The 25,132-nt window shown below is 34.3% G+C and overlaps 1 protein-coding gene across 1 annotated transcript in view; it reads left to right on the top strand.

Moving 5' to 3' along the window:
* SPATA17 (spermatogenesis associated 17) overlaps positions 1-25,132 on the top strand; it is a 164,455-nt gene that overhangs the window by 117,403 nt on the left and 21,920 nt on the right. The window contains exon 10 of the mRNA XM_045982285.1: positions 4,603-4,678. Within this exon, the coding sequence (XP_045838241.1) occupies positions 4,603-4,678 (76 nt within the window). The remainder of the gene's footprint in view (positions 1-4,602; positions 4,679-25,132) is intronic.

Genomic DNA, 25,132 nt, shown 5'->3' with positions numbered 1-25,132 from the left:
TCGATTCTTTCATCACGTCTTTCCAAACTTTTACGCCTAGGTGTCTTTGCTTGTCCAATTAAGTTTTATGGACTAGAGAAATTCCCTCTGGAATTAAAGGAAATGTCTTCTCTTAATTAGCCCGGGGTGGATTTTTTTTCCCCTCCTATTTTACTTTCTTTACCTACAACTAAATAACTGTTCTGTTTTGAACATTACAAAGCTCTGAATCCTTGCTTCTCTTTTTTTTTTTTTTTTGGCAAATATTTTAGATACATGCCTTTTAAGCAAAGATCGTGGGATAAATTCTAGTGCTCACTCCTGTATCCCCATTGGGGAGTGTCTTCCCTTCCAGTGTTGTTAATAATTGGGAGGGGCTGCTCATATACTAAGATCTTTACTAATGTAGCTTTTGATCTTTTGAGCATATCTGTACTTCTGCTACCAAAAAACCCCTAAGTTCCCCCAAAACCCATTATAGCAACAATTATTGCTATAAGAAAAAATAATGGCATGCTTCCAACTCTGTGTTGTACACAAGATAAAACTGATAATTGATTTTCTGAGAGATTCTTTGAACATTTATTAACTCAGTAGTGCATGGTTAAGAAACAATATTATCTTAGAGTCACTCTTAATACAGTTAGAAGTAAACTACTGCTTGCACATATGAAATTTAATTACTCAAATATTCAGACAGTAAAATTCATAAGCCCTTATTTGCTATGCCATCATCTCATTACTTTATATTTTCTAGTCTTTGAAGTGCAGGAGGTTTTAAAAAACTTGAAGGCTAAATTATTTTATGATCAATCTGAGATGATGGAAAAGTATTTTTGTTTCCCTTTCCCAAAAGAAAAAGTGGATCTGTTGATAGTCACTTATTACATAAGAGTTCTTATTTATTTTATAATTCATATATAAGAAAAATATTTTTTTCAATAAAAGGTGGAAAATGTCAGACATGTCTTGGTATCAAAGAATCACAAAACATCCAGTTTAGCAGCATGGTTTGAAGAGAGCAATGTGGTAATCAGTCACCATTCCATGATCCTCTGGATTTATTAGCCTTTGTAATGCTATGGTCAAGTCTGTCTCTCAGGGCAGCTTAGAGCCCAAATAATGAGCCCACTTTGGGCAGTAGTATTAGTGAGGAAAGAATAAAGTCACTGGGACAATAGTTCCTACAGATGTTAAGATAAAACTGTTGAAGCTTAGCCTGTTCTGATAGGAGCCAGAATGTATCGTTTGGAAAGCATTCTTTCTATTTTCCAAGCAAACTAGCTACACACTTAAAGGATCCTTTGTGCATGTTCCAAGCTCTTAACCTCTGAGTATCTACTCATACCAGCCCCTGACTTGCTTGCTCTTCTTCAATTTCCATATATGTCTGATGTGGTCTGACCCATTTGATACAGCTCAGGTTAGATATTGTCTTACACTGGTTTACTATTTCTCTTGCCTCTGGCCTAGGCAAAAAAACTTATTTGCATTCTTTTGCATAGCTCATTGGAAAATTTATTATGGTCTGGAACCAAATTCCTAACTTGCAGTAAAATGTTCTTTATCCTGAAAAAAGTGTCTCTTTATCCTGCCCTGTGTTAATGCATGTATTTTACTAGGAGCTGTTTAATAGAGAGAAGGCTGATCTAGGGCATGTTCGATGTTTGAGATGTGTTCCCATAGGCATGTATCTTGGTATCTCTAAATTGTTATCACCATGTCCGTTTGGGGACGATTTACCTATCTAGAATCCATGGTGGCTTGCATGACTACCCTCCTGAGCAGTCAAAATTTAATATAAATGTAAACATAAAGACAAATGTTTTGTAATGCATAAAGATCTGTAATATATAACTATATATACTCCTTATTTACCATACAGTCATATCCACCATAAGACTTTGCATGATCTACTTTGTTTCCTTTATAAAGAACACAATTTCTAGTTATGTTGAACCCCTCTCAGTTCTTTCAGCATTCCTTTTTATGCTCTACCTCACCTCTGTATCTTTTTATATATTTTCTTTTGTCTAAAATAGCCTCTACCAGCTTCTTAACTTGACTAACTACGCGTCTTTCATTTCTGCACACACAGTCTGAAAAGATAACTTTTCTATGTCCCATCTCCCAACTCCTTGCCAATAAACCCTCCAAAGATAAGCATATTATTAACACATATGCATATACAAATGTAAATCTTCCTCTCTGCCCCAGCAGCCTCTTGTGCATACATCAGACACAAAACTTAACACATTCTCCTGTATTGTCTCATTCTCTGCTCCCTGCTAAGGTGAATTCCTCTTAGGGATAGTGCGTCTATCGTCATTCTATCTCCGTGTTTTTCCAAATGTTTAGTATATAAAAGTACCTCATTTAATGTTTGTTTAATGAATGAATTTTAATAAGACAGTAGAGAAATCAGTGTGGACTAGAGTGGGATAATTAGGCTGACTAGGAAAACTGGGTATTAAGCTGGATTTTGAAAGATGAGCAGGGTATGGATCAGTATATCTGGAAGAGAGGAACATGGATAAGGACAAAGGTAGGATGGAAAGACAGAGAGAAAGAGGAGATTGACATCAGTGGAATGGCAGACAGGAAGTGGTAGGAGACGGAACAGATCAAGTGCATTCTAAGAAGCCTGACAGCTGGGCTGAAGAATATAGGCTTGGGTTAGTAGGCAAGAAGGTTCCATGATTTGCAGATTTTAGTTATTTGTCAGTGAAATAAACAGGTCGGAGGAAAACCTAGAATTATGAGTGGCAATAGTTGGACTATAAAAAAGGGGGGAAAGTAAGAGGGAGTTATAAGAGAAAAAAAGATAATTCATTAGTCTTCTTAATTTGGAAAATAATATTAATTATATTAATACTAAAGACTTTGTATTGCAGTGGACCCATTTTCCCTGAAGCTAATTGACTATTTTTTAATTTTTGCTTCCTGAGACCTCTATAAATTCTTCCCTAACTGACCACACATTCAGGTAATGAGGTGTTCATGAAACCACTATGTCTCCACATTGTATTTTAGAAGTTTTTCCAGATCTGAATCTTTGATGAGGTTATAAAATGAAAAGCTAACCCATATCTTCTTTAATATGGTTTCCAGCTAATTGAAAATAAATCACTGCAAGTATGAGGTAAACCTGAATATATATTTAAAACTGGTAAAAGATAACATTTTGTTTCATTACAAACCATAAATGACTCTTAATCTCACAAAACAAACTGGGGGTTGCTGGAGGGAGGTGGGATTGGGAGAGGGGGAGCGGGCTATGGACATTGGGGAGGGGAGGCGAACCATAAGAGACTATGGACTCTGAAAAACAACCTGAGGGTTTTGAAGGGTCAGGGGTGGGAGGTTGGGGGAACAGGTGGTGGGTGATGGGGAGGGCACGTTTTGCATGGAGCACTGGGTGTTGTGCAAAAAGAATGAATACTGTTACGCTGAAAAAATTAATAAAAGGGGGAAAAAAAAAAAAAAAAAAAAAAAAAAAAAAAAAAGAAAGGCTAAAAATAACACACTGATTACAACAAACAAATATTCTCATACGGTTAACACCTTCATGATTATAAAATTATTTATAGGTATTTCATGTAAAGATAACACTGCTAACTTCTCTAGCCAGTAAGAGATTTGTGGTTTTGGTTTTTATTGTTACATGTTTTTTATGTGTAATGACTCAGCTATCCTATGATCTATGGTATGCATCATGGCTTTGCCAAAGCCAGCCAGGGTCAAAACTTGAATCTGTGATCAAGAATAGCCAAGCTCTTAGACGTGGAGATCAGTGCTTGATTGCTTTCCCTCAATCTCTGTGTGTTTTTAGATAGATAGATAAGTAATTAAGTAGGCAGATATGTAGATAGATAGGAATAGATAGAAATATATGTGATATTTATATATGTGTGTGTGTATATATATATATATATATATATATATGATACAGAAGAGAAGAAAGCAAGTATTTATTGATTCCAGAGTTACATTTGTTAGCATTTAGAGAAAATTTTATGAATAGGGAAAATACCAAAGTGTCTTGACACAATGAGGTAAAAGGGAAGTTCTTATTATGTGTTAAGCCCATTATCTAACAGAAACTATAACTTATTTATAGAAATAATTACGCAGATAAAATGAAGTTGTAAGTGACTTTCTGGAAAGGGGTTAAAGCCACTGAGATCCATAGAGCATACCAGACGTATTGGTTCTATTAATAGTCTGTCAATGAGGATTAACTCATTTGCACACAGCCTCCTTCCAGAAGGATTTAAGACACCTTACTAAAAGGCAAATACAGTAATGGTTATATTTTAGAAATAAAGATAGAAGGAAATGATCTTAGATGAGAACAGTGTCTATACTAACAAAATAAAGGAAACCATTATGGCAGTGCTAAGTGATAGGAATTTCAGCTTGTGGATGGCAAAGATGAAAAGGAAAACACACATTGCAGACATATCCTCATTACTCAAGAGGAAGACATATGTTAGACCCTTAAGAAAAATGAGATCTTTCTTTATTTTATCAAACTATAAGGAAAAGTCTATTTTTAGGACATTATAAATATGGGATTACCAAGGGTAAGTCGCTGGGGAGTAACACAGATACTTTAGAAAGTGCCTTTTTCTTTTCCACCTGCCAAGTCCTCTTTCTTAAAAAATGATCTAAAATACTATGTAATTCCACATCGTAGGTAATAGGTACAGTGAATAGTTCAATTTGGGTCACTGATTGAAAACCTAAATACTGGTGATGATGTTTTTCTTGGCATTTGTTTTTACCTGATAGGCAACCATTCAGAATATAGAATAAATATAATTTTCAAACTACTTAATTTCATATTTTGAATGTATGTAATGTGATCTACATCTCATTTGCTATTTGACATAAACATCTTTTTGCTTTTATGCCCTCCCACCATTTTATTCAAAGAAGTGCTCATTTCTTCAAATATAAATGACTTACCTTAGGACATTAAGCTGCTTCTAAGACCCTTGTGCAAATGTTTCTTTCCTAAAATAATACAATACTTTTTGGTTTTAGATGACCAATTCACCTCATACATTCTAACATATTTTAGAATATGCATCTATCTTACAAAGTAAGCAACTTCATGGAAATATAGACACTTTTGGATACACACTAAAGAGAAAAAGTTTATTTTGTTCTTTTGAGGAATTGTGGTGTGCCTCCATACTTTTAAAAAGTATACATACTTAAAACGTTAATGACAAATAGTAGTTCTTGTAGACTCTGAAAATTAAGAGAGAAAAGTATAGGGAGAAGTCTTAATACATATAATAAAAAATTATTAAGAAGTCAATAAAGCATGAATTATAAATCATGAATCCACTTAACCCTTCATAAAAGCATGTAGAAAAATACTAAATGAAAATTGAAATTCCATCTTTCCCATCTTCTCTCCCTTCCTTCTTATTTCTTCCTACTTCCTGATCTCTTCAAATAGATAGATTAAACAAATTACCCTTCTGTGTGGCTAATGTAATCAGCACATTAGAGAGGTAGCCATTTTATTGTTTGTATGTTAAGTCTTACAACTGTTAGACATAATTTATATTTTGATTTGATGTTAAGTCATTTGGGTGAGAATTGGGTTCAGTAAATTGCTAAAAGAAGGCTTCTTTTTCTTTAGTTTTAAAAACTTTAGTTTCTTGATTAATGAGGTTGGAGACCACAATTTATTCATTATTAGTGGAGTAAGGATAGTTTTAAGGAGGCTAGAGTTGTTAAGGTCAAAATATTGAAGAAGGAAAGGTCGATCTGGTTTTATCCTTTTTCTGTGGGAAGATAGACTCTTTACAAACATTTAAATTATATGTAACATTTATTTGAAAGCAATAAATTGATTTCAACCAAGAAACAACTCAATTAAATAGTTGGTTCCTGTTCCCCACCTCTTCCATCATGTTTTGAGATTATCTACCTGGAGAATTTCCTTTTCTTCTCTCCCCTATAAGCATGGAGGTTATAATTTTCCATTCATTTGTTACACAGTGTTAAAAGGTATCAGTTGAGAGAAAATCAAATGTTAATTAGATACACCTTCTCTAATCACATTCACATGAAATCAATTAAGTATTAAATATTATTTAATATTTGTTTTATTTTTAATGCTGTTGATCTGAAGAGCACTATACAAAGACATCAGAAAGTCAACAAAGGAGAGCAAATAGTACAGTTTTTTGTTCATAGTATGAAAATCAATAATGAAAAATAACATACATCATTTTTCTTAAAAGCATGGAAATCTATAATAAAAAATGTAATAAAACATATTTCTTTTTAATGTAATTAGTGATGGTAACTTTCAATCAACTTAAGTTGTATCTTTTTAAAAAAATTTTTATTTAACTCAATTTAGGTAGCATTCACTGTATTACTAGTTTCAGAGGTAGAATTTAGTGATTCAGTAGCTGCATGTGACACCTATTGTTCATCACATCATTTGCCCTCCTGAATGCCCAGTTGCCCTACCCCTCTATGTACGTCCTGTGCAGCGACCCTCAATTTGTTTCCTAGAGTTAAAAGACTCCTATGGTTTGCCTCCCTCTCTGTTTTCATCTTACTTTATTTTTCCTTCCCTTCCTTACTCACATTTCTTTAATCTGTAAAAGCCCCCAAGTTGTTAGATTCTAGGCCTGTGTCTTAATGGCAAAACTTTAAGTTCAGGTAAATAATTGGTGTTTATAAACTACTGTGCTTATATCAATATTTAAAATAGAAGTGAAATTCAATAAGGAGATATACCAGTCAGTCACTATTAGTTTAATCTTTTTGAGTAGATTTAAACAAGTTGGACAATACAAAAATTCAGTATACTAAAAACATTCTTTTGGTTGTCAAAACATTCACATATGTTCATATTTACTGGAGCAGAAATAATAGTCTAAGGCCTTTATCTGAATTGGAATGAGTTCTCATATGCATTTTAGATGACTGATTTTAATGGAACTATTTCATGTTTTCCCACGTTTGCAGAATTCAGAAAGAGACTTTTAAGATGGTTCATGTTGATGGAGCCTTTCTTCATATGCCTTATTGTAGGTGAATTACAACAGCAGGGCAGCTCCTTTTGTTATTTTCACATGCATTTTGGTCCTAAACAGGATTTCAGAAGCTACAAAGCATAAAAATATCTAGTACTCCAAAGAATTAATTTAGAGAACCTAAGCATATTGCACAGAACATAAAGTTGACCTTTACCGTCTATGGCTTTTGGAATGGAGTGGGATGTGGAACACATCATAGATTTAATGTGGCACATCGCTGTCTGCAGAGGCTTGGGTGGGACTGGGACTGCTTGCCCATGGCACCCGGTGATTGAATCTGCTGTCACCAGCATCCTGATAATAATGAACATTCAGCTTAACGACCGTGATTATGATTATCATAATTGATGTGCAAGTACAGTGTGTGGGGATCATTACAGCTGAACTGTATAGCAGAGAAACATGCCTCAGTTATGGATAATTTTACTTTTATGCATTGATTGGGATAAAATATGCCTTTCTATTTAAACAGACCAGCTTCATATAATTTTAAAAATCTTTCTGTATGTGTTGATTGATGATTATGCACTTGCTGAAAAACAGCCCCTTATAGTTGTTTGTTTTGTGTTGCTTTGTTTCATTAGTAAATGTAAACAATTAAATAATTAGGTGTAATTGAGGGAAAATATTTTGCTTATGAGGATGGCCTTCAGTAATCAAGTATTCAGTTTAGGTGTTTTTTATTTTTTCCCCTCTTTCTCTCTCTCACAATGCACCAGGGACTAAAATTCTTCAATTTTTTTTTTTTTTTTGCTATGATTATCCTTGTATCAGTCTTCTTGAGGTCACTAAGCTTCAGGGAAAATAATAAGTTTAAATAATTTTTGTTATAGATCTGTAGATGCATTTGCATATGTGTATATTTATATATACTCTATTATGTACTTTTGTATATTTATATATACTCTATTATGTACTTTAGAAAACTGGATAGAGCCAAATATTTATCAAAATAATATTTAACGTAAGAATAGTGTTGAGATATATATATTTACACTACCTTTGCTTTTTAACCACTTTGTTTCTGATAGATTTGATTCTGATAGATTTGATTCTGATAGATTTATTATATTGTGTATTATATTGTGTATTATATTGTGTAGTAATTTTCAGTTATACTTTTACAAAGGATTTCTGATTCGAATTTTAACTTGTAAATGAAAGTAATAGGTGCAGTGATGTATCCAGGATTTTTAGTAGATTAGATCTGACCATATTAGTCTATGATTATTAACCTAAGGGCTTAATTTGCATTTGAGTCTAAAATACTGCATTTGAGTGATGAACAAACATAATGGGCATTTTTGTAAAGCCTCGGAAGCCATTAAAAAAAACAAAACCTTTTGTTGTGTAACTTCAGTAAAGTCTGAGATTGAGAGTTCTCTCCGCCAGATTCTTAATAACTGTAGAGTGCTAAAGAGACTGTGGCAAACATTTCCTCCTGAAATCTGTAAGATTCCATCCCCCAGGTAAGGTGCTCGCCCCTAGATGCGCAGCCGTGCAGTGTGGTGTCGGACAGAGGATTTGACAGCCAGAGGGTTAACAGCTTGCCTACAGAATTCTCCTTTCAGAAGTTTTTGGTTCCAGTGTGATTCTTGAACTTTTTTAAGAGTTCCGCTGTAAGTTTACCTCTAAAAATTCAACATATGCCAGTCTTCTCTGCATAATTACTAATCTAGGATAACAAGAATTAAATTCTTCATCTGACAGAAATCTTGGAATATGTTAACTACATTTCTCTACAATTAAACTCTTAACCTTAATTAAAAAAAAACTTTAAATACTTGAGTTTATTTTGTTGTTGTTACTGTTGGAAACTGGGTTAACATTTCAGTGAAAACTTTAGGCTTCTAGACCTTTTGCCCTCATTCCTAGGTATAGTATTCCTAGGTATATTCCTAGGTAATTTCTTTCTGTGACACCCCCCACCCCGATCTTTATCTGACTTGGCAAAAGAGGAGGTTTTCCAGAATCAAGAGCCCCAAATAAATAGAAATATAGCTAGTAAATATTCTTGGTGTCTTAGAAAGAGGTGGACTTTGATCTTGGGAATCATGGATGCGTTTGAAGCATTATATGAATACGAGAGTTAACATTGACAGTGCTTATTCAAGTGTTGTTGGGATGTGTCTGCAGGTTTGGCATGGAAAAGTTCAAGGGATATTTGTGGGTTTTCTAGGTGGGCTCCTATCAAACCATACTAAACAATAATGTTTGAGCATTTCTGCTGCAGTGAACATTCTTATGCATACATCTTTGCTCTAATGACTTCCCAAAGGTGAAATTTCTTTTTTTTCTTTTCTTTTCGATTTTTTTTTTTTAAGATTTACTTACTTACTTTGGAGACAGGAGAGAGGAGCAGAGGGAGAGAAAGAGAATCTCAAGCAGAGTTCCTGCTGAGCATAAAGCCCCACATGGGGCTCCATCCTAGGACACTGAGATCATGACCTGAGCCAAAATCAGGAGAAGGCTGCTTAACCAACTGTGCCACCCAGGCACCCCTGAAAGTGAAATTTCTGAGTCAGGGCTGTGATGGTTGCTTTTATGTGTCAGTTTGACTAGGCATTTTTACCATTATTTAATCAACAGTAATCTCAGTGGTGCTGTGAAGGTATTTTGCAGATGTGGTTAACATCTAACCTAAGTTGACTGTCAGCAAAGCACATTATCCTCAATAGTGTAGGCGGATCGGATCCAATCAGTTGAAATCCTTAAGAGCAAAAATTGAAGTTTCCTGGAAAAGAAATCCAGCTGCAAGACTATAATATTAATACCTGCCTGCATTTTTAGCCTGACAGGTTAACCTGCAGATTTGGATTTGCCTGACTCCATAATTGGATAGGCCATTTCCTTAAAAAAAACTCCTGTCTGTCTGTTACCTTTCATCATTAGTTCTCTTGCCTTAGAGAACCGTGAGTGAAATAGAGGCCGAGAAAATAATTTTTTTTCTAATTTTTTGGATTTTCCACGTTTATAGAGATATAAGTGATGTATATAATATTGTTTTAGGTTAAGGTCTATAGCATAATGAGTTGATACACATATACTTTAGTAAATGATTCCCACAACAGGATTAGTTAATACATCTGTCAGTTCACAGAATTACCTTTCTCTGTGTATGTGCGTGGTGACATTTAAAATACACTCTCTTAACCACGTTGGTTCTCCAGAACTTTTTCATCTTCTAACTGAAATTTTTGTCCCTTTGACCAATATTTCTTCATTTCCCCCACTCATAGTCCCTGGGTACTAATCTACCCCATTTCTGTGAGTTCGACTATTTTAGATTTCATATCTAAATAAAATCATATAATATTTGTCTTTCTCTGACTTATTTTACTTAGTGTAATGCCCTCAAGTTTCATCCCTGTTGTGTCAAATGGCAAAATTCCCTTTTTATTGCTGAATAATATTCCTGCATGTGTGTGTATGTGTGTGTGTCTCACATTATCACATTGTCTTTATCTATTCATCCATCATCCAGTGGACACTTCGGTTATTTTCATGTCTTGAATATTGTAAGTTAACTGCAGTGAACACAAGGGTGTATATATATCTTTGGGATAGTGATTTTCTTTCCTTTAGCTATATATCTAGAAGTGGGGTTGCTGGGCCATACAGTAGTTCTCTAATTTTTTGAGGAACTTCATACTGTTTTACATAATGGCTGTGCCAGTTTGCATTCCCAAAAACAGTATGTAGAGATTCTCTTTTCTCTGTATCCTCACCAACACTTGTTAACCCTTGTCTTTTTGATAATAGGCTAACACATCATTAAGGCTTTTGTTACATATTGTCAAACTGTCCTAAAGAAAATGTATGGTGTGTTTTAGAAGAATGGCAGTAAATACGTAGAGATGTGAATTAATTTTAGAAGTCTTAAGAATACAAATAATGTTAAAATTGAAAATGAATTAGATATGATGATAAAGTAAGAAAAAACGTTTGCTGATTACTACTAAGTTTCTGCGAAGGACAAACTGAATTTATAGTGATACTATTCACTGAGAATGGGAAAAGAAAAGGATCAGAATTTGGGGAGCAATTGTAGGGAAAAAATCTTGAGCTTAATCTTATACACATTCAAGATCGAGATGACTTTGATTCATCCACGTAGAGATGTTAAATAAATAGCTATTATCCATGTTTTTTGCTTGAAACAACAGCTTGGACCAGAGTTACAGAATTGAGTGGATCTTATTCACAAATAAAATTTAGTATATTCAGTTCATAAATAATAATTGAAATCCTGACAATGAATGAAATAGCCTAAAGTAAAACATAAGATAATGAGAAGGCAACTGAAAGTCTTGAGGAATGCCAACACTTAATAACCATTTGGAGTCGGATGAGCTGTAAAGGAGGTAGATAAATGTGAAGGAAACCAAAAGAATATGCTTATCAAAGAAGTCAAGAAAAGATAATGCAGGAAGAAAGGAGTGATGAGCCATGGCAAATGATGCTGTGAAGTTAAAGAAGATGAGGCTTGAAAAAGCCCCCTAGATTTAGCAAAATCAAAGTCTTGGTTACTTAGCAAGAGCTGATTCAGTGACAATATGGGGGAACTAAGCCAGAATGGAATAGGTTGAAGAGGGAGTAAAAAAACAGTAGGGGTAGGAAGGATGGAGGAAAGGGAGAGATTGATCTAGTTAGACAGTAATTTGAATAAATTTGGCTGGAAAAGGAGAGAGATTGATAGGGCAATGGCTTTAGGGAGAGAGAGGGTGAAGTACCCTTTTTTGTTTTCAAGATGGAAGAAGTCTATCATGAATCTATTCTACTGTGCTGTGTGAAATTATTATTTAACCAATTTTCTCTGATATATATTAATTTATCTTTTAAATCCTTTTTTTTGAATTTTCATATTTAGAAGCAATGCTAAGGGCCATTGCTCCTGCAGCTTAACCTTTGCCTACAAATGGGTTTAAAGCAGTTGTTCTCTAAAAGAGGTGCTGTTGCAGTTTGGGCAGCGTATGAACACACTTTTGGCTCTCACAGCTGGGTAGAGGTGGGTGGAGGTGGGTGCCATAGGCATCTAGCACCCACCTTGAGGCTGTGGCTTACTAAATTTCCTTTACTGCACAAGACAGCTCCCCACTACAAAGAATTATTTGCCTAAAATGTCAGTAGTGCCGCTGTTGAGAAATCTTGGGTTAAAGAGTATGCATGTTTTTAAGACTTTTGATTCATCTTCCCCAATGTCTAAACAGAAAGGGTGAACTAATTTACATGTCCAACTGGCAATTTGTGTGAATTTCCATTTCCCTCCATCTTATCAACTCTGAATATTATTTTATCATCATTAATTTTATTTTATTAATAAATATTTGCTTGGGGGTTTTTGTTCCTTGAAACTTTAGATGTGGGAATTCTGTGATCCCTGATTTAAGGTACATTTCTTCAGAAAAGGTTGTTGTTTGTTGCTGCCAAGAGCTTAACGGAAAAACTAAATTTTGATTTCACATCCAAACCTCTGTGAGTTCAAGTTCATTGTTAAGGAGCTCTCATGAAAGACTTTTTTTTCCTCTTCACTCAACCCAGAGCCAAGAATGAGACAGGGGCATATGTCAAAGTCTTCCTAATAGGGTCTTTTTCTTTTTCTAGTTCACCTATTAGGAATATATATATATTTTTAGGAGTGCTGGTTTCATACAGAGTTCTCCAGTGTAACTCCCACACTCTGCTGCTGTCCAGTTGTCAATTTCTTGACCATGTACCATGTTATGCCAAGACACTAGGACTATAAATAAATATATACCTTAGAAAAAATACTGACTGTACCCCTCACCAGACTTGTACTTTTTTTTTTTTAAGAATCCCCTTATTTTTTTTTCCAGGTCATCTGTGCATTGAAAAGATCTTAAAATCTTTTATCCAGAAATTTTAAGCGAGAGAAGTTTTCTGCATGTCTAGTCTGCTGTATTGCCAGAAATTATAGTACTGACACTTTCTCTGTATCAAATGTTGAAATAATTTTTGCTGGGTAACAAACTGTTTTTGTCAGTTACTTTGAGAGGGAAATGGTTCTTGCCTAAGATACGCTTGTGAAGTTTTTCTAAATGTTAAATGATCACTTATGTGTCTTTTGCTACCTTTAATATACTGTAAAATGATTTAAAATTTATTCTTGTATAAGGATGATTCAGTTTTACACTTTTTACAAATAGCTCCTGAGTTTCCTTAATACCATTTACTCTATTGTTTCTTATGATTAGCAATTCTACTATTTTTATTATTCGCTTCATTTAGTTACTATTTTATTTACTTTGGGATTTTTGTAGACTTTATATTGATTTTATGTTAACTTTTTTATTATAGGCACCAGACTTATAGTTTTATATATTACATATTTTTAAAAAATTATCTCAATTATTTGTCAAGCAGATACAGAATATCAGAATTTTTTTTTCTGTAAGCATTTTTTTTTAAATTTCTTTTCAGCATAACAGAATTCATTGTTTTTGCACCACACCCAGTGCTCCATGCAATGTATGTCCTCCATAATACCCACCACCTGGCTCCCCTAACCTCCCACCCCCCACCCCTTCAAAACCCTCAGTTTGTTTTTCAGAGTCCCTAGTCTCTCATGATTCATCTCCCCTTCCAATTTCCCTCAACTCCCTTCTCCTCTCCATCTCCCCATGTCCTCCATGTTCTTTGTTATGCTCCGCAAATAAGTGAAACCATTTGATAACTGACTCTCTCTGCTTGACTTACAAGTATAATGGTACATGTAAGAGACTCTTAATCTCACAAAACAAACTGAGGGTTGCTGGGGGGAGGGGGGGAGGGAGAGGGTGGTTGGGTTATGGACATTGGGGAGGGTATGTGCTATGGTGAGTGCTGTGAAGTGTGTAAACCTGGCGATTCACAGACCTGTACCCCTGGGGTTAATAATACATTATATGTTAATAAAAAAATTAAAAACAAATAAAAAATAAAAAATAAATATAATGGTACAGTGAACTCTCCACCTGATTTAGAAAAAAAATTCCTATTATTTTGAAATCTTATGTGGCACTCTTAACGATTCTGTTCTTTCTGTTGCTAGCTAGAGGTATCTACTATCCTGAATTTTTAATAATTTCTTCGCTTTTATCTGTACTTCTATTAATGTATTTTTGTTCCCAAGCAGTAGTTAGTTTTACATAATTAGGCACTTTATATAGACATCTTTTTATAAGTGTGCGAATTATACCATGCGATTTTTTTAACGACTTGTTATACAAGAGACTCACTGTGTGTAGCTGCATTTCATTTTCACTGATAAAAAAATACTTCACACATGAATTTGCCACACTTTATCCATTTTACTGGAGATGAATGTGGGGTTTGAGGTAGCCTTTTTGCTCTGATAAACCATGATGATTTGAATGTTACATTGGTTCTTTTACATATCTTTTTCTTCCTATACGAAAGAAAGGTATGGCTGAGTGTATATGTACATCCTTAAATTTGTTCATAAGAATGTATTTTTCCAAATGTTTTACAAATTTAGCGCACAGCAGGGATATTCAGTATTCCTGCCAACATATTTTTGCCAATATCAGATATTTTGCCAATATCAGATAGGTGTAACATTACAGTTTTAATTAGCATTTTCTTGATTTTAATGAAGTTGGGCTTTTTTTCTGTAAGAGCACACGATATCTTTCAGTACAAATTGGTTTTTTTCACATAGATTCTTTGCATTTGTTACTAGGCTTATTCCTAAATAAATTATACTTTATTGTTATTGGGAAAAAGTTATTTTCTCATTTATTTTCTAACTTGCTCTTATTATGTAGTCATCTTTGTTGTACGTATGTGTTTCTGTTATTGTATTAGTTTATTCAGGTTGCCATAAAGTACCACAGAACGGGTGGCTTAAACAGCAGATGCTTACTTTCTCACACTTGTGGAGGCTGGAAGAGCCAAGACCAGATGCTGGTGAGGACTCTGAATGGTAGATGGCTGCCTTGCTGCTGTGTCCTCAAATGGCCTCTGCTCTGGGCATGTATGGAGAGAGAGAGAGGAGAGGAGAAGAGAGAGAGAGAGAGAAAGAGAGAGAGAAATGTATCTTTTCTTCTTCTTGTGATCCCAGTCCTACTGATTACGTTCTGGATTTAGAGTCTCTCATTTCAAATACTACTTCGGTGCATAAAATTTTAAACAAGTTATTAGAATTCTCTGTATCTCAGTTTTTTCATTTGTGGAAAGGGAAAATAATTTGCCTTACTTACAGTTTGCTCTGATGGCAGAATTAGGGAATCATATAAGTGCTTTGGACTACCCAACATGATAAACACCATACATTTTAGTTATTATTATGTATATGACCCGTTGATTTCTTTTCCTATTCTGTTTTTCTATTAGTATATTTGGATTGCTAATGTTGTAATGACATCCTAAATCTCTAATGCCCTCTGTGTCGCTTAAAAACTTCTTCGTCATTAACCCCATTTTCATGTGTTAACATTATGAAAGCTGTATAGAAAGTAATAATAAAATAACGTTAATAAATTGAATCCTAGATGATTAAAAAGATTAATTTGCCTTTTATTAATATAAGTTTATTTTCCATACTATATATATTTCATGTTTTACTATTACAAAAATTAAATATTGAAATGTAAATATGTTAGACGTCTAACTTGCATTGCTTCTAAGACAAATGTGTGAAAGCTTGCTATCAAGCTGATTTTTTACTTACAGAAAACATTTCCTATCCTTTTATATCTTCAGTTGATTTTTATGTCAGAATATAAAAAGCAGTACCTTAAAAATCATTTTTGGTAAATCTCCCAGTGAGCACTTAATATTGTTTTTAACTCTTACAAAAAAGAAAAGGAAACTGGCAGTGATACCATAAAAATAAAGGACAAGTCAAACGCTTCTAATTTCATGTCACCTTCTTGTTTCATATCACTTTATATAATGTGCAGACAAGCTCAGAACTGCACTTACTCTTTCATTCACTGGGATTCCTACTTGAGAATTCATTTAAAGAAATTCTAAAAATTATTTTTGTGAATTCAATTTCTTTTAACATACTTAACGCAGTATTTTCCAAATTATGCCTAATCCAATGTATTTTCTCCCAAAGATGTTATTCACAGGGTTATTTAACTAAATATTCATATTCTAAAAAGATGGTGGAAGCCATACCACCCAACTGATCTGCAGAATTCTGAAGTTTGTAACTTCTGTTATGCTAGTAGCATATTGAAAATAGTGTTATTAACTCCAGATTAGTCTCTAAACTATTTTTAGGTGGCTATTATAAGGTTACCAACTCTTAGAGAAAAACTTAAATTCACTAGCATGCTCAAAGGTTAACAAATGTGAGATATCAGATGACTAAAAAGTGATAACTTGCTAGTCTGGACAGCAACTGACTTTAAGAATATTTATTAAATAACATTAAGATGTGAAAATATTTCACACCGCTGGCTGGAAAGATAGAAATGTTGACCTTACTTTCTTATTAAATCTATTCCAAGAGCTATTTGCAAAGATTTCGCTCACAATTGGAATATTTAATAAAATCTAATTTTCATCCTCTGTAATTCCTCAGTTGGAAAATGTGGTCCCTTGATGATGATACAAGGCTTTGAAGAATAAATGAATTTCAAAGAGAAAATTAGATGGTACTTATTATGCTGTCTCACTAGAAATGCATTGTCATTTGTCTGTTGTATTATAAATGTCTTGCTTTCCCTACCTTCGTCATTTAATCATGTAACTCGCCTGTAAGCAGCATTAGAGAAAAAAAGTTGCTCTATTACTCCTTTCATCTGTATTTTTTGTCTTTGCTCATCCCAGAGACAGCTCACACTTAACGCCCAAGACAGAACACTGCAGGTACTCCCCTACCCCTGGTGTCTTGTGAATCCCTTCCACCCACAGTGGAGGGAGATGTATTCGTTTCCTCCCTCTACTTCCTTAGGGAAGTTTTTCCTAACAATGCCCCCTCTCCCAAGTGAAGTTATGTTTGACTGCCAAGTATAGTATTTTAAAAATTAAACCTTAATATAAAAACCACGTTCTAGTCTAAAATTGCATTTTCTCATGGTAAATATCATTTCTGTGCATTTATTCCAGTTTTTATTATACATTTTTTCAGAGTATTTTTTATTAATGCATCTAATTATTTGTCATTAGAAGACTGAGCATGTCTATCCAAATTTCGTTGCCGCTTACCAGCCTGATGCCATATATCAGGATGATGTTTATTATAACAATAATTAAGGGCAAATAGCATTTGCCATATACTTTTTTCCTTCACTTTTATGTCATGCTTGTATTAAGAAAATTACTTCCATTTTATTTGTCAACTTTTTTTTTAAGATTTTATTTATTTATTTGACAGAGAGAGATCACAAGTAGGCAGAGAGGCAGGCAGAGAGAGAGGAGGAAGCAGGCTCCCCACTGAGCAGAGAGCCTGATGGGGGCCTCTATCCCAGGACCCTGAGATCATGACCTGAGCCGAAGGCAGAGGTTTAACCCACTGAGCCACCCAGGCACCCCTATTTGTCAACATTTTCAGTAGAACTTCATTTATATTGCTAATTCCTATAAATCATTAAAAAAGGTTAAAGCATTTTCTTCAAAATACTATTTTTTAAAAAGAAATACATGGAATTTGAAACTATACTGTTTGAATCTGAAGCTTTGCTTACTTTATCTCTGATTTTTGAGACATGCATATTGTTTTTCTAATTGAATTCAGAAATCATCTGTCATTTTAGTTTTGACATGTAATATACATAAATAATGTCCAAAGGATAGAAGCAATCTAATTTGCAAGTATTAATATGCTTTCTAATTCTAATTCTAATTCTAATTCTAATAGCATTGAGGAGTTATAAAAATACTATATGTAAAGTATATGTTTTATTTTTAAAGTATGTTTCCATATTTTATGGCCAGCATTACCTAAGTATCAAGGTACAGTGAAGATGATAGAATATATTAGATATATTCACAGGTAACATATACGTTTTCTTTTTACCCCAAAACATTACTGATAAAATTTCCTTTCTTTAAATTTTAACTCTCATCTTACTTATCTGTGATAGACATAAATGCTTACAATAAAAAAAGGATCTCAAGTTGCATGAATCTGTCAGATTGGGAGATTTTCAGGTATCAAATGTTAAGTATTTGGTATTCTATGAAGAAATTCATCTCAGAATATAGCTACTATATTAGTATAAAGTTATGGCTTAGTGACATTAAAATAATCAATGGTAGCTTTAAGATTGATTTTTGACAATATGGTAACATAAAAATAAAATTCACTTTCAAGAAAACTTCTTTCTTCTATAGAGTACAGTATGACTTATAGTATAGCCTCAGTAAAGTCTACTGTGCCAAAGCAAAGAAAGGCATGTTTTTCAAATGTTAAAAAATTTTTTTTTTCCATTTTATTTATTTTTTCAGCGTAACAGTATTCATTCTTTTTGCACAACACCCAGTGCTCCATGCAAAACGTGCCCTCCCCATTACCCACCACCTGTTCCCCCAACCTCCCACCCCTGACCCTTCAAAACCCTCAGGTTGTTTTTCAGAGTCCATGTTAAAAAATTTTTGATATGAATAATCATTATTATTATTATATATCTGACTTCATAGGGGATGACAGTGTACTTAGTTTTATTTTTTAATTGATTTTTTTATTTAAATATAATTAACATAGTCTTTTATTAGTTTCAGGTATACAATATAATGATTCAACCGTTCTATACATTACTCAGTGCTCATCAGGATAAGTGTACTCTTAATCCCCTTCATCTGTTTCACTCATCTCCCGACTCACCTCCCCTCTGACAACCAATAGTTGCTTCTCTGTATTTAAGAGTGTGGGTTTTTGTTTGTCTTTTTTTTTTCTCTTTGTGCCACATTCCACATATGAAATGATACGGTATCTGTCTTTCTCTGTCTAACTTATTTCACTTTGCATTATACCCTCCACCTCCATCCATGTTGTCCAAGTGGCTTTTTTTTATGGCTGAGTAATAATATTCCATTGTGTATGTATGCTGATGGGCACGTGGGTTGCTTCCATATCTTGACTATTGCAAATAGTGCTGCAATAAACATAGAGGTACATATCTTTTAGAATTAGTGTTTGTTTTCTTTAAGTAAATACCCAATAATGGAATTACTGGAACGTATGGTAATTCTGTTTCTAATTTTTTAGGAACCTGCCTATTGTCTTCCACAGTGGCTACACCAGTTTGCATTCCCACCAACAGTGCCTGAGGGTGCCTTTGTCTCCACATCCTTGCCAACACTTGCTATTTCTTATCTTTTTGAGTCAGCTATTCTGACAGGTGTAAAGTGGTATCTCATTGTGGTTTTGGTTTGCATTTCCCCGATGGTAGGTGATGTTGAGAGCATCTTTTCATGTGTCTGTTGGCCATTTGTGTGTCTTCTTGGTTTTGTTTTTAAATATTATAGTCAGGGGCGCCTGGGTGGCTCAGTGGGTTAAAGCCTCTGCCTTCAGCTCAGGTCATGATCTCAGGGTCCTGGGATCAAGCCCCGCATTGGGCTCTCTGCTCAGCAGGGAGCCTGCTTCTTCCTCTCTCTCTGCCTGCCTCTCTGCCTACTTGTGATCTCTGTCAAATAAATAAATAAAATGTCTAAAAAAAATTTTGCTACTTCCAGAACATGTTGCCTGAAGTATGTATGCTACATATACTCGGAGTTTGTCTGTCTTTGCCCCATTAAGCTCACAAATCCTTCTGTGAACACACACCCACATACAGGAAAGGCATCGCTGGGTGGAGAAGAGAGGGGAAGTAACTGAAGAACCAGCTTTCTCATACCGAAACATACACATAAAAGTGATATTCCACACTGTAATTATTTTCTCTATGGAAGTGTAATTGTTAAGTATAATTCTATTAAAGTGCATATTACCTGGTGTGGACTTGGACTTAAGTACAAAAGAACTGTCCACTTAGGTAGACTCACTAGATCACTAATATAAATCAGGTCACCAGCTTTCTTCCACTTAACCATATTTCCCTTTGTAGGAAATCATTTCATTTACTCATTTCCTCTACTTATTTTATGTGGGAAGTTTGATATAAAGGCTGGCAGAGTGGGTTTTCATTTTATTTATTTTTTTATTTCAATTTTGGCTTTTTGATTTTTTATTATATTAGTCACTGTACAGTACATCATTAGTTTTTGATGTAGTGTTTCATGATTCATTGTTTGCGTGTAACACCCAGTGCTCCATGTAATATGTGCCTTCCTTAATACCCATCACCAGACTAACCCATCCCCTTACCCCCTTCCGTCTAAAACTCTCAGTTTGATTCCCAGAGTTTATAGTCCCTCATGGTTTGTCTCCCACTCCAGTTTCCCTCCCTTCATTTTTCCTTCCTTTTCCTAATGTCCTCCCTGCTATTCCTTATGCTCCACAAGTAAGTGAAACCATATGATAATTGACTTTCTCTGCTTGACTTATTTCACTCAGCATAATCTCCTCCAGTTCCATCCATGTTGATGCAAAAGTTGGGTATTCATCCTTTCTGATGACTGAGTAATATTCCATTGTGTATAGGGACCACATCTTCTTTATCCAGTCATCTGTTGAAGGGCATTTTAGCTCTTTCCACAGTTTGGCTGTTGTGAATAAAAATCAGGAAATGGCTATTGTCTTCAGAAATAATGCTAAGACTTTTCATTAATACTTTGATACTTTTTTTTGACATCCGACTCTTTAGATACATAATTGAAGCTATGGGCCTTCTGTCTAAAAATAAAATACAAATACAAAAAAAGCATGCAACATTTGTATACCATCAATTTAATCTTATTGGAAACTGATTTATTTCACCAAATAAATAAAACAATAGTTTTTTTTAGTATTTGTTTACAATTATTACTTTCAAATGTCTATTTTATAAAAATGTGGAAATGAATCCAAATCTTGCAAGTAAAGAAAAGAAATTGTATAAAAATAAATTTCAGTGAAAACACTACCATTTCACCTGAATAAAAGTTGAAATGTTGGGGTAGCCTTTTAATGTAGCAGGACACTTCTATGCCATTAATTTGATTTCAATTTTTCTAATGCCAGCAAATGCTAAAAATAATAATTTACCTAGGCATGTAGTATCAAATGGAACCAAAATCCCGGGTAACTCACTTTGTCAGGGAGCAAAGGTTGGAGTAAAGGAATAAAAAAGATTTTCAAGAAATCTCTACATTGAACTCATGTCATTTCATTTCTTTTGTCCTTAAGCCTTTAAGGTTATATATTTTGGAATAGGCATTATTATAGAGTCTGTGACAGCTTAAAATTGTGAATCCATGTATCCATTTTAGGGAGATTGAAGCAGAAATGAATTTGAATGGAGCTTTTTGATGTTCCTAGGTGTTCAGAGATTTCTGCCTATATAGAAATAAACAAATTGTCATTTTCCACTTCAGCTTCCAAAAGCATTTCCTCCAGAATTAGAGAGTTGGCATAATTATCTTCATCTAATCTTATTTTCCAGAGGAAAGCTTTCTTAAAAGAATTCATTTATAATATGGCTGTAGTGAATTGAAGAAGAATTGAAGAAAAATAAAATTCTCTAGGTAATCCAACCCATGAGTGAACTCCTTATCATATTGTTCTGATCATGACTTCCGATTTCTTGTAGGTATAAACCTGGAAAGTTGAATCCTTCAAGACTTTCACTTCACATTCTGTTCTCTCCTTCTCATAAAAATTTCCTGTAAAGGCTCTGGTTTGAAAGTTGACTACAGAAATATGCATGTATTAGGCTTCGATTTGGGATTTGGGGGCAGTATCTTTGGCAGTAATTCATGCTGATGTTGAAAGAGGTGATCAGTATGGGATGTAGAACTGTTTTTCCATCAAACAGCAAAACCAGATGTGTTCCCAAAGATTGCAGATTCTACACCTAGTCCTGAAATTTGAAGTTTCCTTCCAACCAAAGTTATGCTCAACTCTTAATCATTTTGAAGACAGTAAGAAAGAATCTATGTAGTTTCCAAATGGGGCTCACAAAACAGGATTTTTTTCTATCATGATGTTAGTAGGAATATACCACACCAAATCCATAAGTTGGTTGCTCTCAGATGCTAAAGGAATATGTTGGCTCTATCATTTACCCTGTGACATGTTATTAAATAACTATTTGGGAGAAAATGAAGTATTTCTTCTGTAGTATCCTTTTGTTCTAAGTCACAAATCAACTTCGACATTTATTTCTTATGCTTCATGATTTCTCCCCTCTGGTATAAGACTTCTTCCATTTGCAGTGTGAGATGATTTCAGACAAAAGTCTCTGGATGTCCTCATATCAGGGAAATCATATGATAGTTGTCTTTCTCCGATTGACTTATTTCACTAAGCATGATACCCTCTAGTTCCATCCACGTCGTCGCAAATGGCAAGATTTCATTTCTTTTGATGGCTGCATAGTAACATGGGGGGTTAGGGGGATAGGAGAAGAATAAATGAAACAAGATGGGATTGGGAGGGAGACAAACCATAAATGACTCTTAATCTCACAGAACAAACTGAGGGTTGCTGGGGGGAGGTGGAGTTGGGAGATGGGGAGGGGGTTATGGACATTGGGGAGGGTATGTGCTATCATGAGTGCTGTGAAGTGTGTAAACCTGGTGATTCACAGACCTGTACCCCTGGGGATAAAAATACATTATATGTTTATAAAAAAAAAATTGGAAGGGGAGGCGAACCATAAGAGACTGTGGACTCTGAAAAACAACCTGAGGGTTTTGAAGGGTCGGAGGTGGGAGGTTGGGGGAACAGGTGGTGGGTAATAGGGAGGGCACATTTTGCATGGAGCACTGGGTATTGTGCAAAAACAATGAATACTGTTACGCTGAAAAAATAAAGGAAAAAAAAAAAGTCTTCGGATGGGGCAAATCATAATTTGGTTAATTTCCAGCCTTCTCAAACCATCCATTTTTTATGACAAACAGCCATATTCTGTGAAGTATTTTTACAAAGGACAGAAGTGTTCCAGCTCTATTTACTTCCTTTTTTAATTATAAAGTCTTCACTACTAAAAAAGTTATTCAAATTTTGTGCTATTTTATAATCTGTATCTCAAGATTCTCTCTCTGTCTATACATTATTAAGATGTGTGATTGAATGCAACTTTGAATATTACGTATGAACTCTAAGAGTTACTTTGGGTATATCCTCCACTGTTTAAAAATTAAATCAAGGATAAATGATAGAGATGTAGAATTGTGGAAGTAAAACCTTCCCCATACAGCAATACCCAAACAGAAATAATCTCTGTAATGTCTTTTGAATAGCAAATGGCTTGGCAGACTCAATTGAGATTAGTTTCTATGTGTCTTTTGTATGGCTGTTTAGAGCTGCTAATTCTAGATATCTTGGTTCTGAACATGTTTCCTGAGATTTGAGGAAGAAGCAGTTTGATAAAAAGATCAAAAACAATAATGTAGTGAAATTGACCACATATGTACCAGATAACTAACTAGGGTAATATGGCCAGCTAATTATAAATATATTCTAGGCATGATAATATTATTTACTACAAATACTTCACAGGTACTAAACAGTCAGAGTGGACAATAATCCCAGAGCCAGAGCTCCTTGCTGGGATATTTAGTAACTGTTGAACTGCTGCATTGTGAGGGACGGTGGAAATAATGCTTGGGTTAGCAGCTGTTTACTGACAGTAATAGTAAAACATTAACATGTGTTAGTGGCAGATAGGAGCATACCGAAGCATTCTGGATTTTGTTTTAACCATTCATTCCCACCCAGGGAATGGGCACTGTCTTTCTGGCCCTGTGTGTGGCTATATTCAGTCTCAGTGGTATGCTTGGCCTGTTGATTTCTTGTCTCACATTATCTTAACTGATTGTTGTGATTCTTAGTATCTATTTGGATTTCATCAGTGTCCACTTATGAAGGTAGAAGGACTTTTACTCTTCATTGTAAAAAGTTGTTTTAACTGCTATTACATATATTTGTATTATAATCTTATGTGACTTCATAGAACCCCAGAATTGTTCCATTCACTAAGTAGCAGAAAAACTACTCTTTGGGAAGGAAGGTTCTACATTCCATAAATTTCTGTTGTTTGATGTGATACCTGTGTAGCTGTTGAGCTCTTGAAATGTGACTAGTCTGAACTGAGATGTGCTGTTAGGTGTAAAGTACACACTGGATTTCAAAGATATAGTGCAGAAAACAGGTAAGATACTCACATTTTCATTTTAATGGCATGTCACATTGACAGTGTTTTAGACACAGTGGGTTAAAATATCTTATTGCCATACAATTATTTTCATCTCTTCCTTGTCACTATTTCTAATATGGCTACTAAAAAATTAGAATTAACTTATTTTCTGTTACTACTGCTCCATAATACATGTTTGCCCAATTGTTTGGGATAACAAAGATTTGATTTTAATCAAACCTATGGAAAATTCCCTCTGGAAATTCAGATAACCATTTTTCTCTGATGTGGTTATGTTTTTCTTTTATTTTAAAACTTTTTCACTACAATGTAGTGGATTTGAAAATACCCACCAGTTTCTTTGTTTATTTATTGCTTCCTTAATACCTCACTAAACTGCTTTCAGTTTATTCATTATAAGTTAAAGAGATAAGTTGTTTAAAAAGATATGTAAAACCAAGTGGTGGGTAATAGGGAGGGCACATATTGCATGGAGCACTGGGTGTTGTGCAAAAACAATGAATACTATTACGCTGAAAAAATAAATTAATTAAAAAAAGATATGTAAAGTGGAAATTTGGGATTTAAAAATAACTGTGCTAATGCAAATAAGTAATAATTCCAAGGGAATTAAAAATTAAGACTTCAGTGAAATTTTTAGTAACACTGTCCTTAGGCATATCCTGTCAATTTTGGATCAGCTTTGCTGATGGCCAAAGGACTAAAAGAAATCCCTTTTGTTCTAAAACAGTACAGGATTTTCTTTCTTACCATCTCTTCTAATTAGATTTCATGAATTTACATCATGGAAAATCAGAGTATATTCCGTTCATCTACGGATAAGATTATAGTGCTGTATTTATAAACATAGTTAAAATTAAT

Source organism: Meles meles, chromosome 17, assembly GCF_922984935.1.
Source record: "Meles meles chromosome 17, mMelMel3.1 paternal haplotype, whole genome shotgun sequence".
NCBI classification, from domain to species: Eukaryota; Metazoa; Chordata; class Mammalia; order Carnivora; family Mustelidae; genus Meles; species Meles meles.
The sequence above is the reverse complement of the archived record's forward strand: the minus strand, read 5'-3'. Positions and strand labels throughout refer to the sequence as shown.